The following is an 18588-nucleotide window of genomic DNA, read 5'->3' on the forward strand; positions in this document are numbered from 1 at the left end:
TGGTCGCGGGTGCCGCTAAGTTGACCGCGGGTCCGGCGCAGGCGCAGGCGACGGAACGCGGCACAATATTGACGCATTCCGCCGGGACGGGACCAGTCTCCTTCTAAGGAAGACGACCTGGACACACTAACTGTACAACGGCCCAGCAAAAACGTTCCCTCTAATTGCTGACAACTTTGAAACGAGAACTATTCGACGTTTGACGATTTACGCCGCGGACGGACGCATGCGGTTTTTACGATGATGCTAATGGAATTTGATTGAACATGTAAGTGTCTCCTTTTAAAATACAGTCACAAATCAGGTAGACCTTTATTTCGGTTCTCAATTTCTTGTCTACAAAGCTCGATCAGCAAAACAATTAAGCACTTTCAAAACGTGTTTCAAATCTCACATCCGCTTAAAAACCAATAAAAACACCCATTGTAAACAGAACGTTAGTAACAATTAATTATGGTAAAAACTTTGGTGCAGTCTATAATTACGCTTTCAATTGATCCACATACGCATAGGTTTATTAGTTTGCCGAGGAAAAGGCCCGTTATAGTGTATGTGTTCTAAATATGTAGGTACAAAGAAAGTTTTGACCAACGTATTTTGGCATTTGAGAGCGGCGGCGTGTCTATGGACAAATGTCAAAAATCTGTCAAACTCCCTACATTGTTCCTCGTTCTTCGGAGGGCAATTTATAATGGCTTTGGTATTTCATTTCATTACAAGGCAGGAAATACCACATTAAAGTTTAATCAATCGAAACAGCGTTTGATAATGCAAATTATATCTACGCCGATGTGAAAAGGATGTAACGATGTCTATCATTGAGACAAACTGGCTTATAAATCAATGTTCCCACGATAAAGACATAAATCAGATTAAGTATGGTTACTTTAATTAATTCCACTTTCTACTTATTGCATTGTTTATTTGCGAAATTAACTTGCGTGGTAGTCACATCAGATTACTTATGCGTCTTGACTGTACCGATATACTTACATTACATATCAATTATTACTAGCTTTCGAGTTGATTCGATTAGGCTCGAATGACTCACAGACTTTCAAATCTGGTTTTGGATATAGATACTGCTTTTCAAAATTTTTTGCTTAAAGTTGAAAACTGGTACCTAATATTTTTTATTCTATGTATAAAAGTCTGTTTCTTGACGAGCAAAAAATAGTAGGTGCTAATTGCATGGTGCATGTTTACATAGGTAATTATCATTTGATTCAATGATGTCTAAATGAGAATGATAATTATGAAATCCATAAATATACCTATATTTTTCTGTGAACAAAATCAGAAGCAAATGTTTCCTTACAGGTAAATAGTCTGGAAAAACTACCAATCTAAACTACCAATAGATACTCGGAGCGCATCCAATGACCGGAGAAGTATGATCGCCACGCACGTCCTACGGGCATGCGGTTATGCAACAGTTTTTACTATTAACCCTCGGTTTAGCAATTTTGTACGTGCCGAGCAAACTAATGGTTCAGAGAAGACGTCCGCCTTCTTAATGAATCAACGGACTAATGAACCATTGAAGAAATTCAGCTTGATCGTTTTTTGTTTACCGCCGAGTTGAAAATCGACGCATTGTTTTTTGAAATCGAGAATTTTAGTCGATTTTTATTTTTGTCTTTGGCACGGCCACATCCTGTGTTTGTTTGTGGTTTGTGTACTTGTAATTTTATGTTTTTATTAGGTGCGTAGGTAATTTGTTCTTAAACAGATAAAAATATTTGTTTCTTTTTTGTTTATAATTAATAGCATCTAAGTAAGTATTTAGGTTATCTGCCGCAATAAAACAACTTATCACTTTTATAGCTAAATTATTTAGGAATTCTCTAGTTGCAGACCCACATTATTTACATAGGCATTTTCGCACGATTCTGTACGAAGAGATGTTTCTTGTCCATAAAAATTTGAAGGTCAAGAATTTGGCAACCATTTTTCAGATATTGGAAAGGTAACCGTATTAAGTGTATCTGCTGTTCAAAGCCTAAATAGTTATGCAAATAATATTAACACTGGAATAAATAAATCTAATGAATGCACGCGTTAAAGATAACTGTCATTATTGAATTAAATATTAGTTTGCTTTATTTGTTTATGAGCTATCAAATCTATCAAACATGCGCACATTTTAAAAATTATTCAGAACCTTATTTTTATGGATTATACATATGTTTACATTCAATACATAAAGCTATGAATTCAACAAATAAAGCTTAGTTTTTCGAGATAACTTTATTTTTTACATGACACGTACCTACCTAATTAAACCTGGCAACTCTCTCCTTCTTTATATTGTGTCTCTGTAATGTTTAAATAGGTAATTAATTGGCCAATAAGGTCTTCAGGACCATAGTATCGAATACTAAATAAGTTAGATAATTATCTAATTACGCATACTTGGGTAATTTATGAACCTATGTAATTGCAATAACGTCTAATGTGTATTACGTGATTGGTAAATAAAATACTCGATTACTTAATTATTTACATTAATTACAGGAGTCATCTTTGTAACTATTACTCGGCATTTTATCAAAAATACTCAAAATAGGTGCACAATAAACATCCCAGTTCCCAGAAAATGCAAATCAAACCTTGCAACTAGACACGTCTGAAATCGTCTCTATAAAATAAACGAACAAAACATACATATAAAAAATTCCGACTAGCCGCAACATCAATCGTCTATCCGTCTGTCAGAGTGTCCGTCAAAACTAAGGGTCTTCAAAAGTGCTATATTTGACCTTGTCTTAACCGTTGGATAATAAGCGGTTCCGCGTCAAAACGCTTGTTTTAAAGTACCTTCGTCATTTTCCCGTATTCGTCAAAATGAGCAAAAGTAGGACATCAATGCGTGTGCTCACTAAATGAATGTAACCGTCTTTGTCACATTTAGGTGATGTGAGAGAGAAAACGTGATGAACGTCAATTGTAGACTACTGAAACGCGGTAGTGGTTCCGTACGAATTTCTACTTTTAGTTGTAGTATCTAATAACTTACTATAATGTAGAGAATGTAATGATACAATTATTTGTGTATTTTTTACCGACATCCCGAAAAGGATGAGGTTTTCAATACAGATGCTTGTAATTAGTAATTAGTTTTTCAATGTCCGTTCACGTACAATGTCATGCTAAACATCACTATGTTACTATCACATAATACATGAGTCATAAGACAGGAAAGCCGTTAATGTGTGCCACAAATTCTCACAGAATCAATTAAGTATTGATAAAATTAAAATAAACACTAAAATCCAGATGCTAATAAGTACAGTCATGTGTCAGATATGTCGCGTCCGCAAATATTTCGATTATTTTTAGATGCAAACAACTGTATCGAATACCTCAAATTCTTAGATTCCGGTCTAGAATATTTCCGACCAGAATGTTAATATAAATGTGAGGAAAACCTTAATTGTGATATTTAATTATTTTAATTAAGCTTAATGATGTCGGTGATAAAAATTAGTTTCTTTTTTAACGCCTTTAAGAAATCGATCCATTAAGTTTTACAATTATTTCAAATTAATTAATACTTACGTAAAGTAAGACATAAATGTATGTATGTATTCCTAATAAATGTGTAATAAGTGTTTGATTTTCCATTTCCATAAGAGCTCAGCACTTTTCCATACGGAACTCTAAAAGCGTCTTTCCACACGGATTACTCAGAAGACGATAAGTGATAATTATGGCTCTGCTAACGAGACTAATGATAAGGCAAACCATGTTTTTGTACGTCAGTCTACCACGCTCAACACACGCAGTTTTGTAACACCGACCTTTATAATTACATGTAATTTAACAACTATTTAAAAACTCGATCGCACTTTAACGTTATGACAGGCCTAAATAAAACCTTTTTCGTTTTGTCTATGGACGTTGACCTCGAGGCGTTCTGTTCTAAAATTGAATTTGAAATTGATCATCAATAATAAAACTCGGATGATGCTCAGATGTTAACAAGACCCCTTTTGTTTTATAAAATAATACTGAAATCAAATGATCTATTACGTTTTCTTTTAGAATCCTCATATTTAAAAGAAAATGTTCTTAATATTTGTTGTCCTCACAGGTTTCGCAAATAGCTTCGATCTTCATAATTCCTCCTGTTACATAACAGTGAAATTAATACCAACACCAGACATTATCAAACACAGCTAACAGTCGTAATTCCTAGCCTAGTAACCTGTTGAGGAATATCAGTTGATAAGCTAAACCTGGTGAAGGGAACGCGTAGGCCGTTCCTAGCGTTACAAACTAAATTGATGCCAGCCACGATAATATTGAGTGGAAACTCGATTCATTCATCAATTGTAATGAAATGATTTGGTAATGTCTCTTATATAGTGAACTGGTCGTTCGTAAATGATAAATTTCTGTATTGGACCCGTTTGAAGTGGGCATAGAGTGATTGGTATTCAAACTGAGAAATAATTCGCGAATGTCCGCGATTTTGTTGGGTAATTTGAGTGTTTTAGTTCTTGGTTTCATTTCTGTGACAAATTAAGATATTTTGCACTGACTGACTGACTGTAAAGGCATCTGCCGACAGAAGTACGAACGGTGCAAGGAATCTATAATAATAAATAACAATAAGGAGGATTTATTTGCGCCTTAAAAGTTCAATGTCACTATTGGGAAGTTACATTCTTTTCGGGAGTCAAAGGCTATATTTTATTTCAATCCACGGGACGCGGGTGAAACCACGGGAAAAAGCCAGTTTAGTATTTTTATGTATGTTAGCTTCAATAATGCCGTCAATAATTTCAAGTATTATTACGGACAGATTAGACAAGACAAAAAAATAAAGCGCTTAATTTTTTGCCACAATAAAATAAACGAGTTACCAGCTAATAATAAATCATAATAAAAACAGAACCAGACATATATTTCCGGCCATCTTATAACTGAAGCAGGCTCATTTATTTATTAACTGGTTTTCGGCTTATAGACCACCAAGCTTAAATATTATTAGTTAAGGAAGTGCCTAATAACTTAAAAAAAAAACTCCCAAAATGATATCAAAATGCTTAGCATACATTTATAGCTAAAAAACATCTCACTTTTATTTAATTTTCTGCTACAGTACGATAAACACTCGGGGAATACAGAATTAGTATTGTTTTTAGTTTTTAGTAAAGGCTTGCCATCTTGATAAGGTTTTTGCATCGATACTTCGTGACAGGAAGTGTAAAAGTTGGAATACAAGTATTATTAGCATGTTAGTTTCTAACTCTGTGGTTCTCAAAGTTATCTAAACTGGTCGTATGAAATAAAACCTGACAACTAGTCTAAGGTACCAAAGTAACTTTACTTGACTTCTTTTTTGGAGCTTCTTCCCCAACAATCAAGATTAAAATACCGACGTTTTAGATCTGTTCACATATTTTTTCTAACGTGTTAAACAAATAAGAACATTTTATTGGATTTTTTTTCTAAATAGCATCACCCTTTACATACTCTCAAAAGAGTACCTAACCTAGGAGTTCATGCAATTTTAAGATAGGCCAATCCTGGTTATGACATCGTCCTGTCAAGGTCTATCCAATATCCGCACACAGTTTGAGAACCACCGTTAAACAAGATCTCTATCGCTGTTTATCATGCAATGACAGCATCCGCAGTAACGTGGAGTATAAGTGACGTCATAAATTAGCTGGACTAACATCATCTCGTGATGTAAGTCTTTAATCAGACATGTAGTACTTGCGATAACATGATGATAGTGTAGGAAAGAATCAATATTGATGCTTTGATGTACAGAATTAAAACCAGTTCCATCGTCGTCTGTCGTCTTAACAGTCTAAAACGTCCACTGTTGGACAAAGGCCTCCACCAAGATATGGAAATTTGGTTGCATGCGTGTTGGTTGGTGAGGGCTATATAGAGATATCGCTCAATGTATATTGGTCTGCATGCCACCTTATACTTTTCTTATAAACCGTCTTAGGGAGACCTTAATGTTATTCAAGAATGCTTAAATCTTTCACAAACCATTGCGTTACCGACCAATCAACCGACTTCACGACATTTTTCGGCGCTGCAATTAAGTATTCCGTTCAGCCTCTTACCCAGTTCCCTACTTAGCCAAACTTACAAAAACTCAACTAACAGTAGCATACCAATATTTTCAAGCTTTCCTATTGTTCTGTTATACATATAGAACTTCCACTATCAGTATATTACGCTACAAGTAACCAAGAGTTGAAAGATCACATGTAAGTACTTCGATAACAAGAGCAGAACATCCCTACAGTTCACGTTGACTCATACTAAGTAATGATAACAATAGTTTATAAAATAATTTGTTATCTTACTGCATTTCTCGTAAGTGTTATAATGTCACCCGGTGGGAACGGAATTGCTGTTGTTATGTGGGAAAAAGCTTTGAGAATGAGCTGTTCCTTACGAAGCTCGTGTATAAAGAGCTTAACTATAAAGAGGGTTATGCTCGGAACTTCTTCAAGAGATCATATCATAAATGGTTTAAATGGTTGGAACTCTTCATTAAAATATTAATTAAGTACTTAAATCCTTGAAAATATCCGAATTGAAAAGATCAGTTTTACTCTTTGCGTTAGCCATAGATTAGACATCGTTGAACGTAACCCCATTCAATTATATTCAGTCCTATTGACTAGATCATAAAAATAACGCGATCCGTTAGTGGGTCCGCAAATAACCCTCAATTACTAACTTTTACCGCTGTTAAAGTTAGTGCTAAATTATGATTAGGCACGTATTTTCCTAGACACTCCAACTTTTATGTAGGCACTAGCTTTTGCCCGCGACTTCGTTCGCGTGGAATAGTGACTTTCGGCAGATTTGACCGAATGGCGCTATATGTCCGGAATAACATTATTTTTTTATTTGTATATGTTTTTGTAATCAAAACTATCCTATGTCCTTTCTCAAGTTCCAAAATATGTCTGTACCCACACAAATCAGTTCAGTAGTTTAGGCGTGAAGAAAAGACATACAGACAGACAGACAGACAGAGTTACTTTCACATTTATATAGTTTTGTTAGTATTAGTTAGGATATTAATGGCAATAGAAGTGTTCGAACCTTCTACGAGAGTAAATTATTTCAAATAGGTTCTGCTAGTACAACAATTAGTTGTGGGCAGTAATTACCAGGTCGTAAGACTAGGACTCATGTCTAGACACTGCTGTCCCACACATTATGCAAGTATTTCATTATGTCAGTGCATACGTGCGACAGTTAACGTTATAGTTTGAATCGCAAGTGGGTGATCTGCATAATTAGTCGGTTTTTAATATCGATGTTAGCGCATGCATTATGTATGTCTACTTGTAATTGTCACCTATTGCTAACAGGAAGAATGTAATAAGATTCAGAAAATGTTGACGCAAAAGATATCGTATAAAGGTAATATGGTCTATTTATAAGTGCGAAACTGTCCGTAGCTCTTTGGCACCAAAACTACTATATCGATATAGTATGGTAAACATATTTTCTAGAACCTTAAAAACGATATAGGATATTTTTAATCCTACTAATAATATTATAAACGCGAAAGTTTGTATGTATGGATGTATGGATGTTTGTTACTCTTTCAATGGAATGGAATGGAATGGATTTTAATGAAACTTTACAATAATATAGCTTATACATCAGAATAACACATAGGCTACAATTTGTAAACATATTGTTCGAAATACTAAACCTGCGCAGACGAAGTCGCGGGCACCAGCTAGTGGGAAATAGTTCTGGGTGGAACCTCGAGGAATAGCGAGTGTAGTAAAAAATAATATGCTAAAAATGTGCTAAATAGACCGATTTAATAATTCAATAACTAAATTGTGGACTATCAATAACATTATGTTTGCCTAGATATAATCACGAAACAAATATCAAACTATACAGAACATAGAAGATCTGATAAATTGCAGTTACACGAAGGAGGTAACATTACGATTTCAATAAATCACAGTTATGTGGGTCAAAATATTCCTAACATCGTAACACAAGGACGAGTAATACGACACTGCCATAGACAAATGCCATTCTAACTAAATATAGACAAGTTTATTGTTCCCTAAGATACACAGATTGATTTATCTTTCAAAATAGATGGGATGTATAATTAAATTTTCGTAATATTTATGAATTTATTAGTTTTGTACGTAATAAAGATGACTAATGTTTGGAGATTTAAGAAGTAGGTTTCTAAGATGTTGAATGTAGGTGTGCGAAAGTCTTAAAAAATAAATCATAATAACAAAAACTTTTCCACAAGTTCAAGTCTTTCGTAACACCGGATGATTTCATCCTACTTATTTTATAAACGCGAATATATATCAAGCAAGAACATATGTTCTTGCTTGATATATATTCGCAGAATAACATAAAAAAAACTACATAAAAAATTCTTTATCCATGTGCTGAAAGAAATTCCTTTCCTTTGGGATAAGGTAATGGGTGATGCTACTCTACATCCTTCCTACAACTGACTCATTATTATAAAATGGTACACTACAGTCAAAAAAATAAAAAAAAAACTCCTCTTTTGGGAAATGAGTTAATAATTTTCAGGAAGATAATGAAAATTATAAGCAACCACAAGAACATTCTTGCCGTCCCTAATTAAATATAAACAATTGCACAACTAGGTACGAAACGCATCTAGATGTTAACTTAACGATTAGTTCCTACACGATACTTAAAACTTTGCGCGAAACATAAAATCCTCATAAAATTTTAAAATACAAAATGATAATTGCCTTTTAATTATTAATTAAACTGCTAGTATTTACTTGTGCAGTTATTCCTTTACACAATTTGCGCGAATTACTAAGTCATCCCGGAAGCAATTGGCAGTCAAGGAAAACGACGTAAACGACGTTTGCGCACAAAATAGTAATTGCTACTTGTAACATCTTCCGGAAATTAAAAAGCTCATTGAGGCCCTAAATGGTAAAATATTTAGCAACAATAAAGGGTTCATTAAAAAGGAAACAGCAAATTGTGCGAGGACTTTACCTAACTAGATGCATAGGTGCAGCGGCGGCGCCGGCGCACACCGACCTGTCTGATGCACCATAATATTATTCAGAAGGGTAACTACATTTTTTTTGCTTTTACCTAATTAATATGAGGCGTGATGTTATCATCCGTGGGAATATTATACCTCAAAGTATTTTTTTAGATGCCTTTGTTTAATAAATCAACTGTAACTTGAAATATTATTGTTTTGCATTAGAAAGTTTTGCAGGTTACATTAACCACTGGCTCCTAATTAAGTATTTATTGTCATTCATTGTAAGTGATACATTTATTGTTTTTTTTTCTAGATACATAACGACTTCTATTTTTCTTATTTCTTCTTGCATTGCAAACTTATTTTCCTAAACATTAATTCCGTTCACTATTAAAGCCTACCATAATTGTAGTAAACAGAACTTCTGCACATATCCCACATAGTGTCAAGTTAATAAGGCGAGTATTTTAATTGCGACCCAATATCCAGGTTCGACGTGCGACTGCAGCTATTTGCATAGCTCGGTTAAACCTTAATACGAGTGTCCAGGCCGTACTTCAAGCCGCTAATAAATCTGCACTGCTTTAGTTTAGATCTCCATCGGTTTAATTTTGTCTCTGACAAATGCTACGGGCTGACAATCAAGGTGAGGTTTCTTAATTGAAGAATCAGGGTTTGAAAGTTGTGTGCTATGTATGCGTGCTGAAATATTATTAATTATTACGTAGTTTGTTAATTATATAAGTAATGTTAAGTACATGAACTTTTCTCTAAAAGTATTATTATAATTCTAACCAACCACAAAATATAAAGATATGTAAATATAAACATATAACTTACCAAATTTGTCTTCTCCGATTGTTGCATTTTTTTGAGTTGTTTAATTATTTCAATTAAATATCGCTTTGGGCTATAAACTTGTAGCACACGAATAGATTCGTCGGGTAAAGGCGGGGTAGACAGATCTTCATTTTTTCCATTTTAATTTGAAACAATCTCAACAAAGCTAATTTTGTTTAACGGTTACATTAGATAAATAAAGTACCTTCATTATACAAGTCGCGGACATACCAGTTTGAGTAATAAGAGGTGCCTCAGGATAACTTAAATTCAATGTAGTTATTATCATAACAGTATAATGGGCGTTGACGAATATTTGACCATTTGCATACACTTCGGACCAAACAATCGCCGCAAGGAATTCTGGTTTCGCCACTGATGTACCTTTTGCAACTTCGCTGGAATTTAATGATCACCCACGGACCAGAAAATGTATTAGATTAAATTTAACTACTATTTTATGACATCGTTGCGGATAACGGTTACAAAATTGTCTTCAATTACTTTGCAGTACATAATATTTAGAATATACGTAGTTAGATAGTTTCATGGTAATGTTCTCCTAGGTATACCAGTTTAGGGAGTGTTAAATGTTATTGAATGACATTAATAAAACCATAATTGGTACTGAATGTCTATGTATGCCGTTAATCTTTATCAGTCTAATCTTTATTAATTCAGCAACACGTTCAGCACTTAATTTAATTTTCGATTAATTGTATCAAAATATGTATCCAAAAGTGGCTAGATCAGTTAAGAGCATTTAACAGTAACTTGGTGACGTGTTAACTCGCCTCTTAGTATTAGCTTTGCATTAATTTGTCTTCTCGGCGAATAAAGAAAAGAAACTCATACATATGCTTATGCATATCTACGTGACTCATTGATTCTGCGAACAGAGACAGTCTGCAAAAAGCAGGAAAAAGGATCAAATGGTGACTTAGTGGTACATGTACATTATTTTGCCAACCTTGAACTGTCCGAATACATGCGGGCTGTATCTATTTTCCGTCATTTTGCTGCAAAATATCCACTATCAGCTCAATGGCATCCTGTGGATTACTGTACTTATCACTGCGGTATCCGGCCATCCGTCCCAATTGGTCTCGATACTCCACAATCGCTTGAACTCCTCGAATGAATGATCATTAAATATGTTGCTTCTTTTGTTTTTATTTGGGACTGTGTTAAGTGCCAGTGTTAGTGAAGATGATTATAAGTGTGAGTATTTTATTTTGTGTTCTTGTGAAACATCCGTTGCGTTAATTTGATCGGTGTATGGGCTTGTCAGTGCCGGATTATCTATACATATAGGAAGTATCTGGTTTTAATCTAAAAGTTCTGAACTGTAATTTTATTGGAGGTTTGGCATCTCTTTAGTAGGATTTAAGACCCGCTAAGTATTTTACTACGGGCCCCGCGCTTGCCTACTGCGCCACTGGCCTGTGAGAGTTTTAAACCACTTTGCTTATTAAGTCTTTCTGAGTTCTGCCTTTATAGTATTTTGCCTGCCAAAGTTCATTTTCTTGTTTTCTTCCTCTCATCGTTCTTTTCATTTCACCTCTTACAGCCAAGTTACTGGATCCAACATGGCAAGAGGTTCTCGAGGAAGGTGGCTTGCACATCGGCGGTGGACGGTCCAAACGCTTTATCGCTATAAACGACAATCAGGTAAGTGTAATTACTTCTCTATCAATCAGTGCATTCTAGAACGACATGACATTATTATGAATACAGAAACTCTTTTTGTGGAAAAATAAATTATTATAATAATTGCAGACAGTCCGATCTTGCCAACTATATTGTTAGGATTTGGGCTTCAAGTTAGGGGTCAGGAAACCAAAACTTTATATAAAGCGTCAGCAGGGAAAAACGGATTTAAAGTCCTATCAGATCTAGAACATGTTGTCCAAACCAATCACGCTGTCACAAAGTTATAATTCAGTTCAGTTTAAATGCAGGAAGCTGACGTAATATTAGGTAAGTAGGTACGTTATAATTATAACAAACGCCATAATATTTGGAATACTTTGTTCAATGCAGTGTGAAATATAGATATAACTAGGTTCTTAGGTACCAGTAGGTTTTAAATATATATTTCCATTGTTTCTAAATTTGTTTGCAGACAATGGTGTTAAAGTATAAAACAAAGTTGATATGTATAATATGAATTACAATGTAAGTATTGAAAAAGAATATCGTGTTTATATAAATAATATTGCTGAGAACCGATTGTCTTAACTATTTATATGGATCCTAGTCACCTTTTCCAGCAATTAATAGCTACTGACGCACGTTTTACCCGCCTTTTCTGATCGGTGCCACAATTATTCATTAGTTAACTTGTATATTAATTAATACCATGCTCTATTTTCTACAGAATCCCGAATTTACTCATAGAATCATCTCTATCTCTCGGTGTATAAAGACATAAGTCAGAACATTCAATTTCACGCCTACAGCCTTCAAGCGGCAACTACATAGTTAGAAAATGTCGTATTCAATTAGTCGTTGTATTCGCACCGACTTTGTTGCTGGCGCCAGTTCTAGCGTGTTTTGCAACCGATTCCTGGTACAACAACATCATTACGCTTGTAAAACATGAGCAATTAGGCGAAGTTCCGAGGCTGACCTGTGTGTTAGCGAATTTGCATACAGGATAGATAGTAAGTAAGTGTGTAAGAATCGCAGTTTTATAGTTGACGGTATGATTCTTTCTTAAACTGCATCATGAACGGTATTTTAGGAGTGTCTTTCAAGCCAATTACAGGCCATTTGGAAAGACAATAATTAAAAGATTATAATTATAATAATTGAAAGATTAATTGATTTTAACAGGTAATGGAGGGAAATTAAACCTCTCGTAAAGTCTGACTTAAGGCAAATATTGGCATATTGCACATCGTGTTTGTAAATCTTACATTCTAAATAAGCTCTAGCTTAATCAGCCTCTCTCTGCAAAGAATATGCGTTTAGTATTTGTGTTCTAAGCACCGACTCATACAATGACGCTGTCACGATCTTATCATTAACTCTTGACACAAGACCTCTAATGATTCCAAATTAGGGGCATGATAATGTTTTGTGTGAATGTTTGTATGCAATAGAAACTTTATTCCCATAGACAAGTGGGTACCTAAGTATACTCACAAGAACCTTAATATATTTCTTGTGATGTAATTTTATCAATACACATGCAATTCATCACCATCATTCGTTAGTAGTTTGATAAAGAGCAGCTGGGCGAAGAGTCTAGTTTCATTCCTGGGTAGGGTTTGTCATAGTTCCTTACAGTTACAGTTACAGCCTTTTTTATCGTCCCACTGCTGGGCACAGGCCTCCTCTCACACGAAGAGTGAGAGTGTGTCATAGTTCCTTAATCTACGTTATTTTCTATTCTGGAGCTTGAATCAGCGCCCGTTCATGGCTTGACCTACGATACCAACATTTGAGTAACAGCTTTACATAAATCCTGAAATTAAAATGAACACTTTATTTTAGGTTAACATGGCTTACCAAGGCTGCGTGCTGCCTAACGGCAAGACGGGTCACTGCCGACCCCTGCGTCACTGCATCCAGGAGGAGTTCCGAAATGACTTCATAAAGTTCATGGACTACGTCTGCATTATCAACCAAAAGTGAGTTTGTTCTTTTTTACCGACTTTGAAAAAAAATATGTACTGTCGTAGAGAATTGCAGGTGTCAGTCCTTGCTACCTTTGACTTACTTATCTCGAAAAATATCCTCAGTACCGTAGGAGCGTGTTGCCCAGATGATATGACTCGCGGCGGCGCTGAAGGGTTGGCGGGAGACCTGCCTGCCACAGCACCCAGGGAGGAACAGAATGAAGCCCTTATTAAAGTCACTAGAGCCGAGACCAGAGGTAGGTGTATAATTATATTTCGCTTTCTCGAAATATACTAGAAATTATTATTTCGCTTCAGAAGAATTGTCGACTACTTACTGCCAACCTGTAGCCGTTCTGAGTCACCACACTAAAACAATAAACAAAAATACCCGCATTGAGAACCTCTCTGGGAACTCTCTGGGAACCTCTTTGGGAAGTCGGATAATTTAAATAAAACTTCTTTTACGGATTTTATCGCGGTTATATTAATATTATCTAATCCCGACGTTTCGGATCCTTTACAGCATCCATGGTCACGGGTAGACTAAGGTGTTGGTCGTCTTGATATTTTAGTTACACACAGCTACCCTAAATGTTCATTATAATTGACAATCCGATTCACGCAAAACGAGCTCACTATATCCTTAGGTGTAGCAGTTTTTGCTTTGGATTTTCATATAGTTAATAATATATTAGTTTCTATGATGGGGTTCCAAGGTCTCTTATGATTTACCAACCCCTTTATTTTCCCAGGTTGTGGCCTTAGCACTCGTCAGCAAGGCCGCGTGCTAGGCGCCCGGCAGGCCAACCCTCGGGAGTGGCCGTGGATGGCCTCCATCACCCCTGAAGGCTTCGAGCAGTACTGCGGCGGAGTACTCATCACTGATAGACATGTCATGACTGCTGCTCATTGCACTAGGAGGTACGCTGGAGTCAATTCTAGCAAAGATGAATCTTGAAAAAAGTTTTAGGGTGACAATCCTCTATGACTTTTTTATAGGTAGTAAATCATCAAATAAGTGGTGTCACTCTGTCCCTTCGAGAATCCTTCGTATTCTTGAGACCCTTGGGTCTCGGTAACTCTTTTGAACAATTTCGCGAATTCTGTACTTGTTCTGAAAACTCCCGACTAATAATTTCGAAAGCCATAGTCATCATCATCTGCAATATATAGTGACCATCCATTTTTGACCCTAACAGCTATCAAAGCACCGGAGTCTTAAAGAAATCTAATCCTTTTACTTCTACATATTCCGTTATTACATTACACATTACATTATTACGTTATAGATGGAAAGCAGAAGAGCTATTCGTCCGTCTTGGCGAGTACGACTTCAAACGCAACAACGACTCTCGCACCTACAACTTCAGAGTCTCAGAGATCAGACAGCACGAAGCCTTCGAGATCTCCAACTATAAGAACGACATCGCCATCTTGAAGTTAGACCGACCAGCCGTATTCAATACTTATGTGTGGCCGATATGTCTTCCGCCAATGAATTTGGAGCTGACTGGTGAACCGGCTATCGTTATTGGTGATTATGATTATTGTTTATTTACCTTGGTTAAATCAATAATAGAATTATTTTCCAAAGCCCTCTTGGCGGACTCTGTGCTCTTTGTAGATGGAAATTGAAGAACTTTCTGCGTCACTCACAATTTATAGTTATAAGGAGAAAACGTACATGACACTTAGCACATTCCACTTTTATGACAGCATCTCCAAAGTACTTACGTCTCATATTTTGTTAACACAATAGATTGATGTAAATTATAGCGCATTGAATACTACTAACCATTACCACTCTGTGAAAAGTTTCTTGTTTTCGCTATATGCATCCCAGAAAGACAATGAAAGTTCTGTATAGTATAAGTGATAAGTAACAAAAAGGTTCTTTTTGTTTAGAGCGATTTAATTTGGTATGGCTGTATCCAAACTGGTGACTTAAATCCCTTGGAATCCACAAAGTATCTCTATTATGCTCTTGCATCGCCCGCATTTACTAGATTCCCTGACATTATTTGTTAATATTTTATTTGTTACTCAGGTTGGGGCACACAATGGTACGGAGGTCCTCACAGCAACGTGCTGATGGAGGTCACAGTCCCGGTGTGGGACCACGACGAGTGTGTGGCCGCCTTCGCAGACAGTATCTTCAATGAAACCCTCTGCGCTGGAGGACGAGAAGGTGGAAAGGACGCTTGTCAGGTACTTATAGGAATTGTCCTTGATATGCAGGTGCAAGTTGAGGTCGAAAATATTTAGCGTAGCTTATTTTTTTTCTTTTTTTAGCCTGCTTTCTGAGGCGCGTTAAATAAGTACACAATTTTAAGGACGTTGTTCAATAACCACATCATCGTTGTCTTAAAGGTATTAGTAATACCTACCAACCTTAAAATTGTGTACTTATTTAACACGCCTCAGAAAGCAGATAGGTAACTGCTGGATAAAGGCCTCCCCAAGGATAGCCACTTTTCGCAGTTTTCAGCATCACGCATCAAAAACTTAAAAAAATATGTAAATAATTGTTCACAGGGTGACAGTGGTGGTCCCCTGATGTACCAGATGCCCAGCGGGCGCTGGACTGCCGTCGGCGTGGTCTCCTGGGGCCTACGTTGCGGAGAGCCCAACCACCCTGGGTTGTACGCACGTGTCGACAAATACCTAGGATGGATTGCACAGAATGCGCGCTTCTAGGAAGAAGAAAATATCTGTTCTAAAATTATTTGAAATAAAAGTTAATATGAATTATATGTGGTTTTTATTTTGTAGACTAGTTTTTTATGCAAGTAAAAGTACAAAAAAAATGGTTTCGAAGCAATCCCTAAGCCCCCATCACTGAAGAAAATATTTTCGCCATTATTCTTTCATGGCCTGCACTTTAGGCGTCATCACGAGCCCTATACATACTTGATACTATGTACTTAACATAAGGAAGAAACAATTCTAACAATTGACGATCAAGTTCTGTCGAACTATATTGTGAGGAACCTAATGATTTACCCAAGTCATAAGAAAGTACATGTGAAGTAAAATAACGATCAAAATGAGCATACGTGCTGTAGGTACAGTCAAACCACGTAAAGGTATTGGTAACTATAATGGTATCTACTGCGTGTATGCAAAGATGCACGTACTCCTGCAACCTACTATCATAATTATACCTCCTGAGAAATAACTTTAAAATGAGCTTCAAACAGATAATTCTACCTATCCTCGTGAGACACCATTTATTTAATTATCTATAACTACTCATGCTCCTATAGGTACCTAAAATAATTTCTCAATATGTATTGGACTTATCAATTTGCGGCTGGTCCTTGGGAAGGTTGCTTGTGGTTGATACAACCACATGATAAGTCAATAAACAAGTTCACACAACAATGATTGATATATAAGGGACCGCTGACCTGCAAGGGCAGAATTATTGGTGCAAGTGTTAATTGGTAAGTTTGTTCATATTTTTATCTGCAAATGTCCAAGAATCCCAAAAAATGGGTCTTTCTAGTTGTACAATTTTAGATTCGTTATTTGAACACCATGGCTAACAAACTCTCACATATTCCTTTACTTAAATCGTGGGTGCGTTTACACACAGGATAAATACTACGTGTGGGGTAGCACCACCCACACAAAATCCCATGGGCTTATGTGTTTCCTTTAATTTTCAGGTAAATAATAAGTGTAATTTCAAACATGCACTCCATATCCGCTTGGAAGCTGGCTCGTAGACCAAACTACGTCACTAATAAGGACAAAACTTACCCTTACTCCGAGGTGCCTTATTTAGGAGAATACAACTTAGTGAAGATACCGCTCTCACTCAACAACTTGATAGAACATGTGGACTACTGGGGCGAAGGCAGGATTACCACCACAGCCGGTATTAGCGGCTTCTCGGATTGTTACAACGTCAACCATGTGTATCAACTAGTAAGCAATGGTGCTGATCGTGACAGGAAGATACCGAACAGGATCCCAGTCGTTAATTACACAAACTGTGATACTAGCAGCTACATCAAAGACAACTCAGTCAAAACCGTCACAATCATGGGAGCTCCTATCAACACCAGTTGTGCTAAAGATATAGCGCGTATAGTGAACTCCGACCTCGGCCAAGTTATTGCGTATGGATTTGAAAAGGATTCTCAATACAGTAAAAATCTTATTAATGAATTGAATAAGAAAGCTATATTTCACTGCCCCAAGTACACCTTACCAACTGGGCTCCGAGGCTTAACTTTATTTGACAGTGAACTTGCTTTCCTTAATCTGACGGCAGTAAAAGACCACCTTTATAATAACATCTCCGCAGGATCTTACGATGTTGCCCTAGAATTGACAAAAAATATGAATAACGACACTGGAAGGCCAGCCATAGGTGAAGTTGTTTACAAACTTATACGTGAAGCTAAGCCTAATGTCATGGCATATGCTTTAAAACTATGGAACAGTGAAGATAGCCAAATTATCGGTAACAGTTTCCCAGCTGCCTTTAGCCTAATTTTTAAAGGAGATGCCGTAACAATTACGAATATGGAATATCAACAAGCTTTGAAATTAAATTCGAACGTTGATTCTAAAAATGATAGATTTGCTTCGGGAGATCGTGCTGATAAAACAAGTAAAACCGTCAGCTGGAAGTTCGTGCCGATGTGGGTAAATGATAACGTTGTATTTAAAATATGCAATATGGAAAGTAATCTGTATTTAAAATTAGATGCTGAAACTGATAGTTTGGGAGATAGAAAAGTAATGGGTTCTAGCAACGACAATGAGACGAACCATCAATATTTTGTTGAGCCACTCATGAAAGATGAAACTCTGGTGTTTCGTTTAATAAATTGCGAACATCACCAGGCTTTGAAGATGGATGTAAATGTAGACTCAAACGGCGATAGACTACTTTGGGGTCACAACGGCGATCCTCGTGGCCAAAACAACACCTTAAATTGGGTTGTTCATGATAACACAAAGGTATGGGAAAAGGGGATTATAGAAATATAGATAACAGAAGTTACACTTCTCAATTGAAAAATGATTGTGCATAAATAAAAAACTGTGATAAAATATTCAATTGTTTTATTTCCT

General features: G+C 36.2%; 2 protein-coding genes across 2 annotated transcripts; both read left to right on the forward strand.

Annotated features, from left to right (window-relative positions):
* Nucleotides 1–10930: 10930 nt before the first annotated feature.
* LOC110377213 (proclotting enzyme) lies at nucleotides 10931–16245 on the forward strand. Its single transcript, XM_021336006.3, has 8 exons — nucleotides 10931–11089; nucleotides 11439–11539; nucleotides 13370–13506; nucleotides 13618–13751; nucleotides 14250–14418; nucleotides 14787–15031; nucleotides 15545–15705; nucleotides 16033–16245. Exons 1-8 carry the CDS (start codon nucleotides 11023–11025, stop codon nucleotides 16192–16194), a joined length of 1176 nt encoding a protein of 391 aa, XP_021191681.3. The 5' UTR covers nucleotides 10931–11022; the 3' UTR covers nucleotides 16195–16245.
* A 560-nt stretch (nucleotides 16246–16805) lies between these two features.
* LOC110377226 (microvitellogenin) lies at nucleotides 16806–18569 on the forward strand. The gene is made up of 2 exons (XM_021336019.3): nucleotides 16806–16943; nucleotides 17169–18569. Exon 2 carries the CDS (start codon nucleotides 17194–17196, stop codon nucleotides 18502–18504), a length of 1311 nt encoding a protein of 436 aa, XP_021191694.3. The 5' UTR covers nucleotides 16806–16943; nucleotides 17169–17193; the 3' UTR covers nucleotides 18505–18569.
* The last annotated feature ends 19 nt before the right edge of the window (nucleotides 18570–18588 follow it).

Source organism: Helicoverpa armigera, chromosome 23, assembly GCF_030705265.1.
Source record: "Helicoverpa armigera isolate CAAS_96S chromosome 23, ASM3070526v1, whole genome shotgun sequence".
Taxonomy (NCBI): domain Eukaryota; kingdom Metazoa; phylum Arthropoda; class Insecta; order Lepidoptera; family Noctuidae; genus Helicoverpa; species Helicoverpa armigera.